The sequence below is a fragment of the Triturus cristatus genome, chromosome 1_2 (genome assembly GCF_964204655.1).
Source record: "Triturus cristatus chromosome 1_2, aTriCri1.1, whole genome shotgun sequence".
NCBI classification, from domain to species: domain Eukaryota; kingdom Metazoa; phylum Chordata; class Amphibia; order Caudata; family Salamandridae; genus Triturus; species Triturus cristatus.
This window is the reverse complement of record NC_140580.1, coordinates 294,394,902-294,417,104: the sequence shown is the minus strand read 5'-3', so window position 1 is coordinate 294,417,104 and position 22,203 is coordinate 294,394,902. Positions and strand designations below refer to the sequence as shown.

The 22,203-nt window shown below is 41.4% G+C and overlaps 1 protein-coding gene across 2 annotated transcripts in view; it reads left to right on the top strand.

Moving 5' to 3' along the window:
* Positions 1 to 22,203, top strand: part of NUDT13 (nudix hydrolase 13) — a 620,793-nt gene that overhangs the window by 235,877 nt on the left and 362,713 nt on the right. For both annotated transcript variants that reach the window (XM_085603801.1, XM_085603802.1), the window contains exon 4: positions 10,056 to 10,166. In XM_085603801.1, coding sequence (XP_085459927.1) covers positions 10,056 to 10,166 — 111 coding nt within the window. The remainder of the gene's footprint in view (positions 1 to 10,055; positions 10,167 to 22,203) is intronic.

The window sequence follows — 22,203 nt, the reverse complement described above, 5'->3', positions numbered from 1 at the left end:
GAGAGACCCCACTTTGGGTGGGGGTGGAGACTCAAAGAATTTGTAAAAAGCTGGGTATTTCCAAAATCAAAGACATATTATACCATAAGGAACTTGCCAGCTTTCCACATCTCCAAAAATAATATGAACTGCACCTGAAACAACATTACAAGTACATACAGCTGGCTCACTTATGGAGGGCACAAATAATTGATGTGGAGGGAATCCCGGAGTATTCCCCACTAGAAGGGAGACACCTCATGGGGGAAATTAACAAGAAAGCAGTCTCTTGGATGTATCGGACTTTAATCAGTTATAAACCAGACACTCTCACGAAACTAAGAGCAAAGTGGGAACTAGAACTAGGAGACATGGATGGCCTTGACTGGGAGGCGGCATTAATGCACCCAAGAGAAGCCGCCATTAAGTTGCGACTCCGCCTCATCCAGTTTAAGAACCTACAAAGGACATACTATGACAGATCTCGCCTACACAAAATAGAAAGGGCCGATACCTCCAAATGCCTGAAATTCACCCACGAGGCAGGCACATACATCCATACGATTTGGGGATGCCAAGAGATACAGAGATATTGGGGAACTATAACGACAGAGCTAGAGGAAATATTAGGAGAAAAGATACCAATGGACCCCACATTTGTACTGTTAGGTATATCTACAGATGTCGCTCTCACCAGAAAAAGTTAATACTAGCTAACCTTGGCTTGGTAGTCGGCAAACGAGATCTGGCACGCAAGTGGGGAACAGCGCAGCGGCCCACACTGAATGAGTGTAGAAGGGGACTGGATCTGTACATGTCAGGGGAAAAAAACACATATATAGCCCGCGGTTGTCCAAAGAAATTCAAGAGAATCTGTAACCCATAGATACAGTATTATAGACTCCCGGGGGAGGGTTCACAGGACGTTACGCAACTTACACGGGACAATAATGCAAGAGAGCAAAGGGAGGAGACTGAGACTATGGGTATTTGAAAAGAATCTATTGCTTGTCTATGTATCGGTGTTGCACATGTCCATACCTCCAGTTGATCACGCATTGATGATTCTGTATCAATTACTTGAAAGTATATGCTGTACCTGAATTGAAAGTGAAAATAGAAATATTTACAAAAAAAAAAGGTGACTGAACACATGGCGGCCCTCATAAACAATTCATTTGAGAATCGAAAAAACGCAGCATCTCAGGGACATATGAACAAAAGAGCAGAGAAGCAACAAGTTTTAAAAAAAAACAACAATACTGAACCCTGAAACAAACAAACTGAAAAAACAAGAAGGCCTCACATCCAAGTCTCCTTAAAAGAGTGAAACCGTCATTGGTCCTGAAGAGACCACTAACACATGGGGTCGAAACGCGTCACCTTTAATGCAATAGGGAGTTGTTGGATTTTTTTTTTTTTAACTATATACGGGCAACCAAAAGAGTTAAGATAGGTGCCCAGAAATTAAATTATTCGGCACAACCCCTGCAAATTGCACACATTTGGGAGTCCAAAGAAGCAAAACTAAATAATTGGACTCTTTTTGCTTAAAACTCAAGACTGGTAGACCATTTAACTATAAAGTATAAGTTCACTCTTGGTTTTAATTAATTATGCGTATGGTATTGTGTTGTATTCAAGTACAATATCTGTGTGATGTCAGGAAAATTTAAATAATTCTAAGCACTAGAAAGTGTCACCTTAACACTTGATTGAGCGGTATTAATGTATTTTTTGATTTGATCACTGGGCCAGATGGCCTACACAACTTTTGGTTTATGTAATCCAATGTTTGTGATAAAACGAATGGTGTTTGAAAAAACAAGAAAAGAAAACAATGTGTTTGCTGAAATAGCAATAAATCACTGTCAAGGCAATTAAATTCCTTTACCTGAAAAATTAGGTTGTTTAAAATAATTTCCAGACGAGGTACAATGTTGTTTTCATATTGAAGTGCGGTCTAGCCTTGGTTGAGATAAAGGCCCAACCCCTATAGTTTCAAACCTTTGTAGAGGTGGCATTTTCAAAACTGTAACTTAAAATCTGAATTTACCATTAAAGAGGATTTTTAATTACTGTTTCCCAGACACCAAACATGACAGTCCCATCTGCTCCCAATTGACAGTTAGCCCTTATTAAATGTAATAAGTTAACCCAATGTTATCATATGGGAGAGGTAGGCCTTGAAGTAATGAAAACCAAATGTAATAGTTTTTTACTACCTGAACATGTGGCACATAAAAGTACATGCCCAACTTGTGAACCCTGCCCTATGGTCTATTTAGGGCCTATCCTAGGGGTGACTTATATGTATTGAAAAGGAAGGTTTGGCCCTGACAAGAGGTGTATCTTGCCAGCTGGAAATTGCAGTTTAAAACTGCACTCACAGGCTGCAATGGCAGGCCTGAGACATGTTTAAAAATGCTACTTGAGTGGGTTTGCAAAATAAGCGCTGCAGGCCCACTAGTCCACTAATAGCATTTAATTTACAAGTCCTGGGTAAATGTAGTACCCCTTTACTTCAAATACAAATAAATGAAAGTTCTAAATCGTTGTAGGCCAATTTGACCATGTTTTAAGGAGAGAGCGCTTTAGCACTGATTAGTAGTGGTAAAGTGAGCAGAGTCCTAAAAGCCAACAAAAATGGCTTCAGAAAACAGGAGGGTGAATTCAAAAAGTTTGGGGATCACCTCGCAGAAAATGCCAAGTCCAACAATCTATGAAATCTAAAAGGATAATATTTGTGAACTGTATGTGAAAGCTGAGAAGAGTATGAGTTTATCCATGAAAAGCTTTTGTTGATCTAATTTTTAGAAAAAAGACACACATTTGCTCCCCACTTTTTCCAGACTTTTAGAAAATAAAAGTGTAGCCATATTTGCTATTTTCTAAGACTGCTTCAATTGTAATTCTTAAACACTTAGTAAATACAAAATGTAATAATTTATTATGGCAAAAGCCCATAACACAAAAGAGGACTGCAAGATGGGTGTATAGGAGGAGTTTTGGTGAGGAGGGGAATAGCAGTGCATGAGGGATACAGCAGTAAGGGTGGGTAGGAGGAAAAGAACACATTGGACAAAAGAACACGGAGGATAAGCACAAGCGAGTAAGAGTAACCTGGGGGAAAAGCAAAGGAGGGAGAGAGCAACACATGCACTCTCCTGGAGTACTAAATCAAAAAGTAAAAAAAGTTTCCTAACAATGAATAGTGGAAAGATAAAGATCAGCCAATCAAAGAGATGGTAAAGAGGCTATGCTTCTGTGGAGCGACACAATATGGACAAGTTGGGACACTGAAAACCATTGAATAAAATGTAAATGAGAGTGACAATAAAGCAAAGTGATGATAAGCAATGGGTGGGATGAAGCACCTGTAAAGTCTTGGTAAGTTAAAATTGATCTTTCGCAATGATATAGATTGTGCTATCCAGTAGGTGAAACCTAAAAAGTGGGACTACAAATCTCCCATTTGGTTCTAGAAGTAGTACCTTGCAGAGGATAGCCTGACATCTATAGTGTCTTGTGAGTTAGAGATGACGGGACCCTTTTGGTTTCTGATGGATTCCGTAGAACAGTGACCGAAGTGCGTGGGTGTGGGTGATGGAATTCATGATATAGAATGTTCAGTTTACGGTTACATATTGAGGAATAAAGGCGTGTAATACCAAGCTCCATGTGTGGCGTGATCATTTGCATGTATCCTGGCTGAGGAGGATGCTACAGCTGCCAACGAGGTTGGGATTACATAAACCTCGTGATCCCAAGAACCAAGAGTGCTCTCCCAGAGAGTTTGCAGTGGTCCAGAAAACTGCTTGTGCATGCCACATGTGCCATGGTTGAAGTGAAAGTCGATGGGTGGGCGTATGTGGAGTTAAAGCACCAACCCAGCCAGTACAAGAAATGTGAAGAAAGTGAAGGCCTTACAGAAAGTTTGTTACCGGCTAGAAACTTGCTGATAAAGTTGAGAAAAGAGGTACTGCGACGCAACGCAACGCAAAACAGAGTCGTCATTCATACAGTATGTCAATGCTAAAGGCAGTGACAATCGTTACAGAGATGCGCTAGAGGCCGTGCTAGCTTAGTGCAAGGAAGTGCTGATATATAGAGACGCTAAAGGCAGTGACAACCAGGTACAGAAAGCGCAACGCGCGGTGACAACCATGTGCAAGAAACCCTGTGAGCAGAAGCAGGTAATACAGAGAAGCATTTAAGGTGGCGATAACCAGATATAGAGAATATGATCGCACTTACGAGAACCTCAGTGAAGAGAGTTATTCAACCTCAATACAAGGTGCCGCAACCGAAGCAGAAGTATGACTGTTGTGCTTATGAGGCTGGTGAATCACGTTGGACCGAATGAAAGGCCATGAGTGGCAGTTGGAATAGTGACATTTTTCAATGGCTGCAGAAAAGAGCGCAAAGTATGGCACCGCCAAGTTCTTGGAACCACACCTCCCATCAATACCGCCAAAAAGCGAATTATTGGTGACCGATGTACTGCCTAGGTCGAAATCTTCAATGATTTTATTGATGCGCTGGAAGAAGCAAATAACAAAAAGATAATTAAATATCTAAAGAATTTGGCAGATGAAAGAAGTGCTAAAGAAATTACCACAAGGTGATGAAGTGACGTACAGTCAAATCAAAGAGGCGTTAAACATCAAGTTCAACCCAGTGCCGAATGTCGACTATGAAAGGTACATCTTCAGTCAGGAAAGGCAGAGAGCTGGTGAAACAATGGAAAGACTTAATTTGCTCAAAAAGCATTGCAAGTTCAATGAGTTCAAAGATGAAGAGGCAATTGGTCTCAGAGTAACAGATGGTTGCCACTCTGATTCCTTGAGACGAAGAATGCTGAAAGAGACACTTCACTTGGATCAAGTGCTCATGGCTTCCAGAACAGAAGAAAGAGCTGACAGACAAACACCTAACATGGAGGCCGAAATGGCCCAAAATGAATCAGCGCTGAGTGAGAAAAGTAAGTAAAAAAACAAGCCAGAAGGACATAAAGTAATGTCTCCAAAGAAAAAGAAGTTGTGTTTTTGAAGTGGATTTTCCTTTTCACATAAGGGTAAATGTCCCGCCATTGGACAGATATTCAAAGGATGCGGGAAAGAGAACCATTTTGTAATGTTCTGCGAAGGGAGGAAAAGATCAAGTGCGTCATGTCTAGAAAACAAAATGGAGACGAGATCAAGTGCGTCACGTCGAGAAAACAAAAGGGTTGCCAGAAAGTATCAGACGCGACATTCTACGCGTGCCCACAAGGCCAAGCAGCAACATCAGTTGAGGCAAGTAAAAACTGAACATCGACAGTCAGGAAATTCTTTGTCTAAGAGTTTATCACCATCATTTTCAAGCGACAGTGGCGAAGATTGATGTGCAATGTCAATGTTGACTGTTGGACGATGTATGCATGTAGGATTAGCTTCTTGCAAGGAAGAATGCAGGTCTAAGCTAGGTCATAAGTGAAAGTGCAAAATTCAGTTGGACATTGTCCCAAGATCACACTGAAAGTGAATGGGTGCTCCATACCATTTATCATAGGCAGTGGTGCGTTGATAAACATGCCTGAGGAAAAGTCCAATCAGCTGTCTCCAGTACCCCGTTTAACCCCCTCTAAAACCAAAGTGTTTACGTGGGCTGCTTCGATGCCACTGCAAATTCAAGGTTCATTCATAGCAACTGTGAATCATACAAAGACAAAATCTACAAGCACCAATTCATGTATTGCCAGACACTTCATCGAGCACATGTTTACTCAGTACTGCTGCTGACATGGGGCTGATTTCTGTAAATCAGGACTTGAGTGCCTATCATGGGATAGTGAATCAGTTTCCATCCTTGTTTCATGGACTAGAGACACTTAAGACTACGAAAGTGCAACTTCACATAAATGAGGACATTCATCCTGTTGCCCAAAGACATAGTGGAATTGCATTTAATTTACAAGAGGCTGTTGAAAGAACTTGAGACACTATTAAAGCACGACATCATTGAGCGATCCAGTGGTCCAACGCCATGGGTATCACCCATAGTGGTAGAACCTAAAAAGGATAGTGGAGAAGCCTGCGCACCTGCGTTGATATGCGCCAAGCGAACAAGGCGGTTGAAAGGGTAAGACATCCAAGGCCGCACATTGCTGACAGCTGAATGGAGCTAAAATCTTTTCCCGCCTTGATTTGAACAAAGGGTATCGCCAACTCGAACTGGAAAAGAACTGTAGGTTTATTGCTATCTTTTCGACTCAAGTTGGATTTTTTTATATAAAAGCCTAAGTTTTGGATTGTCATCAGCTGCTGAACTTTTTCAGGATGTCATTTGCCGGCCTAGTACAGCCAGTCAGAAACACTTTCAATTTCAGTGATGACATACTAGTTTTTGGGGCCACACGAAAGGAACATGGAAAAGCTCTTACACAAGTGTGTCGTAAAGTTGCTGATGCAGGTCACACATTAAATGCAGAAATGTGTGAGATTCATAAAACCAAACTCAAGTTCTTTGGTCACATCTTTTCAGAAGGAGGAATGACTTACTTCCAAATAATGTGCAGGCTTTGTCAGCCACTTCTCCCTCACAAGATGTAACTATGTTACGATGCAACTTCCTTAGTATGGCCAGTTACTGTTCAAGGTTTATACGTGACTTTGCCACTGTAAGTGCCCCATTGAGAGAATTAACAAAACAAAATGTCCCATTTCAATGTTCAAGTGAATGTGAACAAAGCTTCAAGAAAATCAAACATTTTATTGAGAGCACAACTGAAATGGCATACTTTAATCCGAAATGTTAGACGGAGGTTGTTGTTGATTCAAGCCCAGTGGGGTTGGGAGCCATCCTTGCTGCACACACTGGCTTCTCAATGCCCCAAGACACATTGTGGCTTATGCTAGCCATTGTTTGTCAACAACAAAATGTGACTATTCACAATCTGAAAAATAAAGCCTAGCTGTAGTTTGGGCTTTTGAGCATTTTCATGTGATCCTATATGGAAAGCATTTCACAGTTGTCACTGACCATCAAGCATTGCTCACCATTTTCTGCAATCCTAAAGTCACGATGCCCCCTTGCATTGAGACGTGGGGGTTGCAATTACAGGCGTACGATTATATGATTGAGCATCATCCAGGAAAAGATGAAAACCCTGCTGGCTACTTCTCATGTGTGCCAATACAATGTCATGGCACTACTTCTAAAGCAGCTGATGCCTCTGTTAACTTTATTGTGAAGTCCAGTACCCCTGCTGCAATATCGATAGAACAAATCATTGCTGCCACAAGTACTGACAGGGATTTACTAATACTCAAAGACATTATTACACACAAATCGTGGCAAAAACATACCCAACCTCTTCAAGTTGACCTAGAATACCAGAAATTTAAAAATGTGCAAGAAGAACTTTCAGATACTCCAGAAGGCATCATCTTACAAGAGTCGAGATTTGAAATACCCGAGAGTCTGAGACTGCAAGTTATTGAACTGTGGAGTTGTTGCTATGAAGCAAGCTTTACAGAACCAAGTGTGGTTCGCTCGTCTTAATGAAAGAGTTGAAAAAGAGTTAAGTCATGTCGTTTGTGCAACTGTTTGTAATCGAAGACAATCCCACTTCCGTTATACATGTCTGATCGCCAAATTCATGCATGGGAGAAGAATGCTATAGATTTCTTTGGACCCCTTGACAATGGATATCATCTACTAGTAATTGTTGAATATTCACATTTTCTCCTTGTGGAAGTTCTGTTGTCAATGACAGAGTAATTGAGAGACTAGAAAGTATTTTTGCAACTCGGGATGTTCCTTCGATTTTGAAATCCGACAATGGCCCGACTTTCAATACTTGAGAATTGAAAGTTTTTCTCACTTATTTAAATGGCAAGCATCAGAAAAGCAAACATCTCTGGCCTCAGGCGAATGGTGTGGTTGAGAGATTTATGAGCACCCTTGAGAAGACTGTTCATTGCTCTGAGCTGGAAAAGCTTGAACTTAAATCAGTTCTTCAGTGTACGCTTCATGCATACAGGTCAACTCCCCATTCTACCACGGTTGAGAGCCATGCCACCTTAATGTATGGGAGAGCCATAGGAACCAAATTGCCACAGTGGACCATTGAGAGATCTATTGACATTGATAAACCTTGAACCACTGATTCAGCTCATAAACACAAAATGAAGAACTATGTGGACAGACACCTCTGTGCTCAGAGCACTCTGTTCAACAGAGGAGACCAAGTTATTGTCAGCTTACCCACTGAGGGCTGTGACTAGTAAAGGACACATGGTGACTGCTCACTATCCTGAAAAGTCCATTGTGTGAGATTCTTTGCATTTCAAGATCCTGCTCGATCTTCCCTATCTCCATATGTCAGGAGTGAGACTTGTCCACCCGAGAATTCAGAGAGCCCAGTGATTGGATCATTGTCTCTGTCACCAATGCCGGTCAATGAATACTTGTCTAGTATCTCTGCAGCTTCACATGACCAGATCTGGTGGATTGATTTGAGCACCAAAATGACTTATTGAAGAGTTGTAATGCATATATGTATTATTGATACTTATTATTTAACAAAGGGGGAAATGTAGTGTCTCGTGAGTTAGAGATGAAGGGACCCTTTTGGTTCCTCACGGACTCCGTAGAACAGTGATGTAAGTGCGTGGGTGATGAAATTCATGATGTAAAATTTTCAGTTAACGGTTACACACTGTGGAATAAAGACATGTTACAAGCTCTGTGTGTGTCGTGATCATTTGCATGTACCTGGGCTGTGGAGGACGCTACAACATCCAAGGCTGGTGTTGCGGACAATCAGTCTCCCAGAGGTAAGGTGGTATCACCTGGAAAGTTTACTGGAGCTTGCCTGCTGAGCAATATGAACTGAATACACCACTATATGTGGAGACCACTCGGAAGAGCCCATCCTCTATGCCTGAGTGGAAGGGAGAGCCCACTAAACTGCAGGCTAGATTGGGAGTATTGCAGGGGCTGATCCCATTGCTGGAGTTGGTCTCCGGGCCTCCCTGATTGCGGTTAAATCACTATCGGTGTGCTGCCCAGAAGTACAAGAGAGGGAGCTACGCAGGAGCCAGCCCGTATGCTGGAATGGTTCTCCCATCCTCACAATTGTTACTTAGACCATAATTGCACGCTGCACCAACCAAGGAGAAGGGGTAAGTGAGAGAGCAGAATCATATTTACAGCCCTCCAAAGATTTCTCCCAATGTTCTCCGCAGAGTGAGCAAAGGATGATTGAAGAAACACTGGCACCAGAGGGTGGGCTTTTCACTTTTATGGGAGTAAGTCTCTTTCTTTGGACCTGGTCCTCTGCTGGAACCTGCAGCCGCACCTGCTGTCCAGTCAGTGTCTCAAAAGACCACCCGACCAACATCGCAAGAAGGCAGGAGAATCACACACGCACTCTGAAGTAGTGCCTTCCCTTGAAGCCGTCACTGCCATTGTGCTCAGGTAACTCATCCAACCATGTACTCGTGCTCAGCAGACAGTCTGACCCTTTTGGCTTGAGGAAAAGCTACAATGGGGTTACCCGTGACTGGGACATTGAAGGAGTAACTTTACGGGCCACCGACACAGAAGTCTGCTTATTCTGTTAACAGTGATCCTGATTCGTTTCTTATGTGCGCTGTAGTACCTTTTATAGAACTCTTTGCTCAGGGACATTTTGCATTGGGTGATATTTCTTTTTTGGCATAATAAAATATTTCTCCTGTATGAAAGATGAACACTGGATTGGACAATCTTTACAGCATGCTATAGGGTAATTGTTGAGGTCTGAGTCAACACCCAACACTTTCTCCCTCAGAATCCTGTGACTACTCCCTACCCTAGCCTGATAGTCAAGGGCTTAAATGATGTTCTTGGTATTAAGTCTGCAGCGTTAAAAGGCCTCAACCGCGATTGTAGGTAAAAGGCCATAGTCTAACATACTAGTAATATTTTTGTTGATTGAATAAAAGCACTGCTACTTGAAATCATTGTGCCTTTAGTCAGTGGTAACTGGCACTATGTCATTGGCTCTCACACATACATTTCCCATTTCTTCTTTCATTGTGGCGTAGAGCTGGACAGGTTCCTGGTTAAAATGGGATACGAGGGGGAGAAGATGATGGAGGATTCTGTGCTAATTGGTTGCTCGGATAATTGTGTTGCAGAGTTTGCCCTGGATCTTGGTAAGAATATATTTTCATTACTTATAAATTTATCAGTCATAATTTTAAGTGTTTATTTACTTTATTGTACAGTGCTGGATTGTGATTGGTTATCCCTTTATAGCACTGATGAAGTATCAGCAGTGAGAATTTCTACCTCAGAATGATGAATATCACTACCCCTTAGATTTAAGTACATTGTAATAAGACAACTTGATATAGCATTTGTTTATTACTGATTGTTGAACATATCAGCTCATAAAGTAATTAACAGAAAATCCGAAATAAAGTGGGCATGAATGGACATCTGAGGAAAATTGCCTCGTGTTTCAGTAACAATGTTGGTGAATAACCTGATCAGAGCCACCGAACTGCGTGTTAAAATGCCCTGGCTAAGCGTAACAGTACTGAGTTGCTTTAATAATTGATTGTGCACTTCGGAAACTAGACTGGCTTGATGCTGCCTCATCACCCTTCAAGGTCTTATCATCTCCCAAAAAACACATCTCATCTCCCAAAACACACATCTAGCGAGTGTTAGCATAGCTCCCAGTCTTTCAAAGTTGTAATAAGAGTTCTCATACATTTAAGGGCTGATCCCCATCAACCTCACGTTTGGAAGAGTTGACTGGATGAATGTTTAGGAGGGTGAAAACAGGAAACAGCTAATTTCATGACCGAAAGTGAGTGTAAAAAACTGATCTCTATACTTGTGTTGGAGATTGCATAACTTTAGGGCATTTTCACTGGAGCTTTATGATAGTACACTCTCAACAACATCAGTGTCCTTATCTGAAGACAGTGTAAGAATATCAACTCATTCATAATGCAATGACACCTTTCATTCTGCTTTGGAGAGCATTAACTAATTTACTCTCTAGCAGAAGGTCCGGACGGCCATTCTTGTGCATCCACCAGATTCAACCAATAACCCCATTGAGGTCTGGGGATGTGCCAAAATGCCCCAGAGCAGTTTTCCGAGAGTGATTCTTGCAGCAGACCACTGTTCTGTTTCATATGCTCACGTAACGCATGTGCTGAATCTGGCGGCTTATTAAGACCTAAACCTGTGAGAAATGATGTACTCTGTTTGCTGCCATACATATTGAATGCTGTGTAACTTTGCAAGATAAAGGCATTTTTCCTGTATCCAATGTGTTGATATGCCCGAGCATAGGTTTGGGAGACAAGGTCCTAAATGAGTTTCTTTCTTTCTTTTCTGGCCACTCATTTTGCCTAAGGGGACTCCATTGCAATGCCCTATGAAAATGCCCCAGTGGTTGATCCCAGCAGTCTTATTTTTTAACATTTGCAGGGGCCTGTAGAACGGTATGTTGTTGGGCACTGACTCTCAGTGCACCTTTATGCTGATGGTACCCAAGTCTGTCTTAAGGTTCATTTCTTGCCAACATCCAGTGGCTGACTAGCTCATTGTCATATACATTTTTTAAATGCTTGTAATTTTTACTTTTTCTTTTCCTCATTCTGTGTCGCTCTTGTTGTCTTCAGTAAATGTTTGGATTTTACTCCACGCTTAATTTCTGTTGACACATCAATAAACTGGATTGATGTTTTCAAATGAATTGCTGAAAAAGAACAGGCCTCTTCCACTGTGGCACCACTGTTAAGACCGTTATTTTTACCAGGCTGAATGGTACTTTGTCATCTTCTCTTACCTACTTCTCAGCTTCACCCTTTAAAAACACTGTTGCATTGTATGGCTGGCTCAATTCCAAAGCTTGAAAATGTGATGACATCCGTCTTATCGTTCTTTCATCAGACTGGTGCCCTTGTATGTCTGGTTATGATCACGTTGTGCTGCGTTGAGTGATGTCATGAGTGATGTCACTGACCATGTCATGAGTAATGTAATATGTAAAGTCATAAGCAGTGCATTGTGGAGGTGGAGGTAACTATAACTTCAGAATTTCACTGGTTTTGCACTAGTGAAATCTGAGCCTAACTAGAATGTCCATGTAACCTTTGTTTTTTTCAGTGAATTTCTAAGGTTTTTTAAATTCTATTTCCTAAATATAACAACCCTGTAACCTTTTTTTTTTTTAAAGTTAATTTCTAAGGTTTTTCAAATTCTATTTCTTAACAATAACGTCTGTGTAACCTTTGGGGTTTTAAGTGAATTTCTATGGTTTTGTAACTAGTGATCCCGTTTACAGAGTGGTAGAGAAAGGGGTCGTGGCCTCCGACCAGCTCTCAGGAATCCTGCTGTGTCGGACTTACTGGAGGTAACAGAAGAGCTTCTGGGCCTCCAAGAACCCTCAGCATCCAAGAGGACTTCATCCCCCAACCAGCAATTGCCAGGAAGTGTTTGCAGAGTGGTAGAGAAAGGGGGCATGTCCTCTGAAGACTTATCAGCAATTCCACTATGTGGGACTTACTAGAGATAACAGGAGGGCTTGTTGGACCCCAAGGATGCTCAGCAACCAAGGGAACTTCATTCCCCAACCAGCAGTGCGCCAGGTGGTGCGTTTGCAGAGTGGTGGAGAAAGGTGGTGTGGCCCCCGAAGACCTCTCAGTAGTCCCGCTGTGTGGGACTTACTGGAGATAACAGGAGGGCTTGTTTGGCCTCCAACGGCTCTCTGCAGCCAAGGGGACTTAATCCCACTACCAGCAGGGTGCCGGGAAAGTGGCTGTCCCTGGGGTTGGGGGTCTGAGAGGCCCCCCATTTATAAATTAATAAGCCCCGGGGAGGTGGCGTCCCCGGTGCTACAGGGAGGGTCCGCACGGCCCCCACATTAAATAAAGTTAAAGCCTTGGGGATGTGCCAGCCCCGAGGTTTGCGGGAGGCAGCGCAGCCCCCACATTGTTTAAAGATAAAGCCAGGGGAAGGTGGCCCACGGAGATGGTGGTCCCCGGGGCAGAGAGGGAGGCGGTACGGACCTCCCCAGCATTGCTATATAAAGAAGCCCCGGGGAGATGGTGATTCCTGGGGCATAATAAGCCCCAGGAGGCCTCCCCCTCCATCTTTTATTTGCAAATTGCCCCCGGGACCTTTCCCCACATGGGTGCCGTTAATTAACAAAGCACAGGAACCCGCACATTGCTTTTTTTAAAAAAATTCCCCGGGAACCACGGATCCAGCGTGACTCCAGCAAAAAAAAAAAAATAAAGGCCTAGGGGGTCAGGGTGTTTCTACCCTGCCCCATTTTCTTTTTTTTAAAATGTTTTTTTCTGGGACTCGATTCAAACCGAGTACCAAGATGGCTGTTAACAGTTCCTGGGTTAAAGTGTTGGTTGCCCATCAAATCTCAATACAAAATCAGAATGGGTCGGGGATCCTCTGCATCCCTATATATACAATTTGACATTTCTTTAAATTACTCTGCAACTGCTTAATGGATTTATACCCATTAACAAAAAGTTCGCTTTCTAGACCTACAGCTAGCCTTTCTGCCAAATTTGCTGTCATTCCTTTCAGCAGTTTGGGCTGTAGCTGTCTCTACAGTTCCTATGGACATGAACATGAGGAAAACACATTTTTGGACCCCCCCTTATTCTTTGCCCCTGCTTGACGGATCACCCTGAAATTTTCAGGACAACAGCTGAAGTGAGTGGCAAACTAGTTGTGAAATTTTGGTGAGGATTCGTCAAACGACTCCAAATGTAATTACCAAATAAAAAAACACTCCTTCTATGGAAATTACGTCCTAACTATAACTACCTACTGGCAACGGCACTCCACAAGCAACATGCTCAAAGCCTTTAATCGGTGCAAAACGCTCCCAACATGCCGATTCCATAAACAGCTTGGCAGTCATTCATGCCCAACGTGTTTCAAAGTAAAACTTTTTCTTCAGAGGCTCTCGTCCATCAAGTGTGCGTATTAGCACTACCGCCCACCAATTAAGTACCTTGTGACACGCCTCCAATCTGTTGAGAACTGTGCAAATGGTTTCTGGGCATTGTAGGGTCTAAATAATAAAGTTCCAAATGGATGCGCATTATATCTGTTGCTACTGCTTTCAAGCCCTCAGATGGGCCTCAGCATGTCAGTTTGTTTTCAAGGGTAAGGGTGATTTTAGGGTTTGGGGTGGGTAAGGGCATTGGATGGCAAGGACATTTTCAGGGTATAGGGGTGAAAAAGGATGTTGGGTGGTCAGGGTGTTTTTAGTGTTTAGGGGTGAGTAGGGGTATAGAATGGGAAGGGTGATTTTAGGGTTATGGGGTGAGTAAGGTTATTGGGTGTAAGGGTATCTTTAGGGTTTTGGGGTGGGTAAGGGTATTAGGTTGTAAAGGTGTTTTTAGGATTTAGGGGTGGTTAGGGGTAGAGGTATAAGGTGGTAAGGGTGTTTTTAGGGTGTAACGGTGGGTTAAGGGTATTGGGTGGTAAAGTTGTTTTTATGGTTATGGGTGGCTAAAGGTATTGGGTGATAAGGGTGTTTTTAGTATTTAGTGGTGGGTGAGGGTATTGGGTGATAAGGGTGTTTTTAGGGTTATGGGTGGAGTTTAGTGGAGCGTAAGGGTACTGGGTGGTAAAGGTGTTTTTAGGGTTTAGGGGTGGGTAAGGGTATTGGGATGTAAGGGTATTTTTAGGGTTTAGGGGTGGGTGAGTTTAGGGGGTCAATAAGTGAATATATATATATGTTTATAATAAAAATATTTAAATATATATATTTATATATATGTGTGTGTGTGTATAGATATATTCACACACATATATGCTCAAATGTTCTAAAGAATATCTGAAAGTTGTTACATCTATATTAATTGATATGGGTGCATGGGTGTGTGTGTGTGCGTGAGTGAATGGGTGTATGAGTGGCTGTATGGGCGACTAAGGGAATGTGAGAGAGGTTGTATGGGAGTGTATGTGCTTGTATCAGTGACTGTATAGGTGAGTGAGTATATGTGTTAGGATATGTTTAAGTAAAGTGACTGGGTGTTTAAGTAACTGTATGGCTGAGTTAGTGGCAGTGTAAGTGACTGTATAGTGACTGTATAGGTGAGTAAGTAGGTGTGTAAGTAGCTGTATAGGTGAGTGTTGCAGTGTGTGAGTGATTGTATGGGTGTATGATTGGCGGTGTAACAATTTGTGTGAGTGGATGTGTGACTGTTGTATTAGTCAGTGAGTAGGTGCATGAGTGTATAAAAATATGTGTTACTGGTTGCGTTAGTGTGTGTATGGGTGACTTGATGTGTGAGTGGGTGTATGGATTAGAGAGTAGGTGTGTGTGTTTATATAGATCTGTGAATGTGTATGTCAGTGGTTTTGTGGGATCAGTTTATGAGATGTTGTATGGGGTGTGAGAGGGTGTTCTATGGATGATGTCATTAGTGATGTCATTAGTGATGTCATTTGAGATGTCATTAGTGATGCCATTAGTGATGTCATTTGAGATGTCATCAGTGAAGTCACTGATCATGTCATGAGTGCTGTAATATGTGATATCATAAGCAGTGCATTGCGGAGGCGTAAGTTATAGTTAGCTGAGGTAACTAAAGCTGCTGAATTTCTATGGTTTTGTATGAGTAAAGTGTCAGACTACCTATAACGCTGCTGTAACCTTCGTTTTTCCCAGTGAAATTCCAAGGTTTAAAAAAAATTCTATTTCCTAACTATAACATATCTGTAAACTTTGTTTTTTCTGTGAATTTCTAAGGTTTATCCAATTCTATTTCCTAAGTATAATTGCCCTGTACCCTGTATTTCTGTAACCGTTTATTTCCTTGACTGGATTAATAACTGTCATTTTTCCCCCCCACAAATATTTTGATATTTGCGACGATGTTGCAATGTCTACTGTGACATTGCGAACAGCATGTAGTTTTTGAGAAACTGTGAAACATATATATAGACAAATTTGAATTAATATTAGACACTACTATTGTACTGTTTATACTTCAGTTTGTGTAATGATTTAAAAAAAAAATCACTTTAATATAGTGTTTTATGTGTTTGTGGCAACTCCGTAGATGGTGAGGTCGTTGGTACTGGTGAAGAGCGCATGATTTTTTAGAAACTCTGGAACACATACTTAAACATATTTCAATTAATTTTTGACACAAGTTGTTTACTGATATACTCTTCAAACTTGAGTTTTTGTAATAATTTTTGAAATAAATGACTTTTACTTGGTGGTTTGTGTGATCGCGGCGACGCCGGACATCGCGATGCCATCGCTAACCGCGAAGAACGCATGTTTTTGATGAAAAGTATACTACATATTTATACATATTAGCTTCTATGTTGAACATTAGGGGTTTAATATGAGTCAGTCAAGACTTATGTTTGAGTAGTTAATATGCAAGAACATTTTATTTTGTTCAATTTCCGGTCTACGCGATCACGCAGATCGATACGAAGATCATGTGAATGGGAAAGAAAGGAATATGATTGGTTGATACAGTTTTCAAGTTTAAGATTGGGAAGAACACTCTCATTCAACTTTCTGGATCATTCCTTTGGAGCACATTTTTGTGAGGAGGTGTCTGAATTTTGATTTTTATCTTGGTTTCCTCCCTTTCATAATTTCAGATAGGAAATATCCTGTGGCAGCAACTTACGTAATTCTGTAGTTTTTAATAGTTGCAGATCCTGAGCTAAGTTGTTTCTTATTGCCAATTATATTAAGTACTTGCGACATCTCTTTACCACTGGGATTCTAAAGACATTTTGTTCAGTATACAATTTCTGTATTCTACATATATCGCTTTGCCTTATCTTAAAGGATTTGAACTCTATTGTCTTTAAGAATATATGAAAGTACACCCTCACTGTGAAAAAAGTTGTCAAGAAAAGCAAAAGTGTAGTTGGTATCAACTTTGTCAACAACTTGCACTCATGGACATCTTGACAAAACATGCATTCCACAAACAGTATATTTGTGTCAATCAACAATAGGCCCCATAATGTCCACTCCAGTGCCCTCCCACAGTGGACTGGGGCACTCATCCGTGCACATGGGTGAACTTAAGGTTTTGAGAGACATGTCAGATACAGATAATCAGTGCATTCTCTTACTGCCCTTTTAACACCAATGCTCGGCCACCAGCATATATATTAACATGATATTATCGCTAACTACAAGGAAGTGTTAAAATTGTGACTTGAGGTTAAAACTCTAGTCATACGTTTGTGTTTGCATCTGCTAATCACCTTTTTTCTCCAGACAAAAGAACGGAAATACTGCAAAGCCTGAGCGCAGGCTAATACCTTACACTCAATAACTGCATGTTTCTCTTCAGCATTTGATAAGGATTTAGAAGCAAATGGCACCATGACTTCTTTCCCCATGTTATCACATTGCGACAGTACAACCCCTAACTCTTTATTACTGTAGTTTGAACTCTTCGGGTCAAAACCCTGCAAGGCAGGAGTATTGCAAATTGCATATTTAATCCTTGCACTCATCTGACCACAAAATTTTTTAATTAACATTCAACAATTTCCTTAAATTAAAGACTCGTATTAAAAATGTTTCTACAAACTTGACATAGAGCTCCTTTAGCCCTAGGAATTACCTTACATGATGCTTATTTTGCAGAGATTGCTCATCCTGGATAGCATTTAAAAGTTTATTCTTTGCTCTTAAACCACTGCAACTGATTTTGTGTCCTAAGTAAGTGACTTGCGCTTGTGAGAACCTACACTTACTATATTCAACCATCAGCCCTTGCTCACACACACTGCCCATTAGATTCTCCAACATGTAGTCCAGATCAGCTCTATCTCCACTTGTGACAAAAATGTTGACTTGAAGAAACAACAAATTCTTCATATTTTCCAAATAAATTGAACATAATCCCTAGGAAGTCAGTGGTCATTGAAACTAATGAAAATGGGATCCACCTACATCGAAAACAACCACCCTGGATGATAAAAGCTGTGTGTTACTTACTATCCTCTTGCAGTGTAACCTACTGATAGCTTGCCAATAAATCAATTGTGGAGAAAACGTCTGTAACCTATACAGGTGCTGACACATCATTGATCTTTGCAAGAGGGAAGTGGTCAATTAAAATACTGTTATTCAGGTTCCGTACATCTGCACAGTCAGATTTGGCTATTTGCCATGATGGCGCTCTATCACTCCAGCCTCCGCCAGACATTTCAATTCATTAGACAATCCATTCTAAATAAAATTGGCACCTTTCTGACACTGCACATTTTTGGTAGTGCTTCCTTCTTTAGGACAAACTTACTTTGAAATCTCTTTAACGTTCCGATTTGTCCACTAAATAACCCTTTCCTAACATGTTTATCCCAGTGATCTCACTTTCATTTATAACCTAAACCTGTTCTGAACTGTTTGGGTTCAAGACTATGTGTAGGTTTCTTCTGTTTAACCAGCTTAATTCTGAAGGCCATCTCTTTGCTATATACAATTTGCTAGTGGATTTCCTGTTCATAAGCCTAAAATCTAAGTTCCTATACCCCAATATTTTGATTGCTTCCCCACTATAACTCTCAGGAGAATTGTCAGAGTGTCTTAAGGAGGCTTCTGGTGGGACCCTGCCCATGTGCCTGGACTTCAACAGTTTACCAGCTGGAGAAAGGAATTCCTTAATTTCTCATCAAAAAGGAAACAACTTGGTCTCTTAGATGTACCGCTTCTTAGTTATTTCCCAAACTTTGCCTCTGAAAGTGTCTGGGCTCTTTGTCAGCAACATTCTTTAATCACCTCAATTCAAACCCCAAAGGTGTTCTACATGTACATCGTAAAGCAGATGTTGTATATTCCCTTGTTTCTAGCCAGTCAAAGGTGGGCACTGCTCACCAAAATCATGTACTGAAGGCACCATGCATAAGTTCTTTTAATAGCGATTGGGATGTCTGATGGCCTCCTCTGGTCTGAACATCATAAAATATGATCACACATTGTGTATCGGAACACTCAGAGGAAGAAGAATGTTTCCCTTCGAATTACAGTACTATACTATTCCCTACATCTGGATCACAAAATAAAGGTTTCTGGTGGATGTAAGAACGTAACGTGGCTAACTGATAGAGACGTCTAGCCACATATTCCTTATCTTAGAATATTTCCCAGGTGTCTGACTAGAGATACAGACATTTTTGAACGATCCCTTTGCAATCCGGTATGCGGCGTAGTTTGTCTCTGCTTGGCATTGTCTGCACCGAAAGTGACATGCACAGTGCTTATATAGGAGCCACCGTAGCCAGCTGACCTCAGTTCTTTATTTTCAGTGTCATCAACGTGGATCCGGAGAGCTTGCCTCAGTCATTTTTTACTGCCTTTTTTCTACAATTTTTCGTAGTCAACTGTGGAAAGGATGCAACGAAAATAGTTTGTTTACACTTTTTCTTCTGAAATATATGCCACCTAATGAAGATGAGGAGAAACATGTTTGAAACTCAAAACACATTTTCCAATGGAGTATGAAAGCAGGGTCTCTTCTGGGCAACACAGAATAACATATTGAGAAAAAATACTGTTTGTGCTGGATTGCAGAAGCCTTAAATGACCTTCAGCCTCTCTCACAGGGAAAGAGTCTTTGGAAAATGTGGATAAAGACAGTTAGTCCATTAAAACTACAGATGAAACTATGTATTTACAGGTACCAATACATGGGGTGGTTTAATGTTTGTAGAACTGTGAATTGTGCTAACAGATTAGATGGACCAATGGACTGTGCATCCTGAATAAAAGGATAAGTGATTATCCTGAGTGAATTTGAGGCTTCAAGAATTCAGACATTATGAAAGTTAAGTGTTAAGTATGAAAATAGCTCATTGAGCGGGTGCCTAGCAAAACTGTGTATCATACAATCACAATTACCTTCAGACCTATCTTTTTCTGTTAGCTAGACATACAGGGACCCCCTACACTCATGATCTTACTGAGAGAATACATTTTAAGGGTACAGTTTGATAGTGATCTGTGTTTTGCAACTCTAGTGAACAAAATCACCAACATTTGTGTCTCATCATATACATATGCTATGCTGTATCCTTCCCTTGCTCCAGTTATTTTAAAATAAAACACCCTGATTAATGTGTGAGAGGTGTCTACTTAGCAGGACTGCCAAGAAAGCCACCTTCCATGATCCAGAAAACTCAGATCCATGGTTACTGGCTCAAATGTAGTCTATGATCACAGCCACGCCAATGGTCATCTACTGGCTGCTAATCACAGAAAGATTGTAATTTAAGACTGTATCTGGTAACTAAATCGTGAATAGTTGCACCATGGACTACTTCTCAAAAGCCTTATAAACTTGCTATAAGCTTGCAAACTGCTTCCCTCTACCTCTTCTCCTTCTACAAAACAGCAACAAGCACTCTGGTGGTGATCCTTACATGTCACATGTACAACCCATTGTGACCTCTCTACTGTGGCTCTTAAATTTGGAAGACTCTTGTGATTCCTCCATGTATTTAAGACTCCTCTTCTCCTTTTTAGGTCTCGCCTAGGCAGCGCGCATGCTCAGCTCTTGGAGATGTCCTTTAGAAATTGGTCAGCTCTTTTCAAGCACTCGTGCTTATGGCGGCATCCACCTTGCGGGAGCGAGCAGCGGCGTGCAGGGGCCATCTGTTTGTAATTAGCGTGGCCGCGCGCGCTTGTTCTTCCACTGTCTGTCTCGCCCTCGCTCTCCCTTGTCACCTTATTTTTAAACTTGTCACCATTGTTTTCTTACTTGGGTTATTCCATTTTGAAAGCTACCATTAACTTGAAAAGAGTTGCAAAAGAGAATGACTGGAGCGTAGTCTAAGATCCATGAAAGCAACAAAATAAAATCCCACACTAGGCCAGACCGAATACAAACGCACACCACTTCTAATCACTAGGCCTGTCATCTCTGCACGGCTGTCCTCGCTTAACGGGACACGGATCCTAGCGCTGAGTTCCGTGACACACGCAGAGTGCCTCACTTGTGAAGTTTCTTATTTTAGGGGGGCATGTCACCGGAAACCCAGGGTTGTTACTGACTGTCGCTCCTCGAGGCAGACACTTCCTTCAAATCAGCTGATTGCGGTTAGGGAGGATTCATGCACTACTGCAGCCAGAGAAATGGGATGACACGGTTTGTTATGTTGTTGACAATGTATGTGTGTAGCACCCATTCAGCAACATTCATATCCTCGTGGTGCTATATTACTCTTTCTGTATCACTCAGTCCAGCCTTCTATGAATGTTGTTACTGCTGCACTAAAAAGTTAGATATCGATCGATCTATCACATATGCATAAGTGTGTATATTGTGTGTTTGCACATCCCACATGCATATATGACTTCTTTGCATTATACTGTTTGCATACAATATTATGGTTTTAATTAACTGAAATAAATAATTTTGACTTCTTTGACTTCTTTGACTGTTTATATAGAAAGACTGAAAACTGAAGTTCTCTGAAACACGGACAAAAACTTAGAAAAGTTTTTTGCTCTTTTATACCTTGCGAAAATCTGTCAGAAAGTGATCTCTGCAAATATATATTTCTGTATACAACAACTTAAAGCGGCGATAGTGCCGATTCTGCGTCATGTGTATAGGGCGAGGGCTATATAGAACTCCTAAGCGCGTGCATAGGTGGTGAATGCATATTGTCTCTATAACCAAACTCTTTGGGTTTAAGATATCACTGCGCGCACTTTTCACCAGTTCTTGCAACACGTGACGCCTCGGCTCGCCAGGTTTCTTAAAGTTTGACCCGTGCTGTGGTAAGACTATGCAGTTAGAGGCCGGGATTTCACGAGTGTGTGTGATGAGAGGGGGTTGAGGACACAGAGGTTTTGTGAGTTTAATCAGCACAGTTATACTTGCACGGTGTGACTTTGGGAGCACGCAGTAAAATAATAAGCGCAATTTGAGTTGCGTTTCTCGCTTTTTCGTATTCCTGGTCGGCGCCCTGTACTTTTGCTCTAACAGAGTTTACAGAATCTACAGAAAAAGTTACTTTTTGGATTGTGCGGAAAGCTCCAGCTCGTGGAACTGCTAGTAGCTAGAAATCTTTCTCTCCTTTTACAGCTGTCTCTTGTTGTTGTTATTTTTACATCACTGACAATAGTGAAGGATCATACATGAAGCGCATTTACGTCCTTCAAATCACTACCCTACCCAGATCCCCAAATTATTG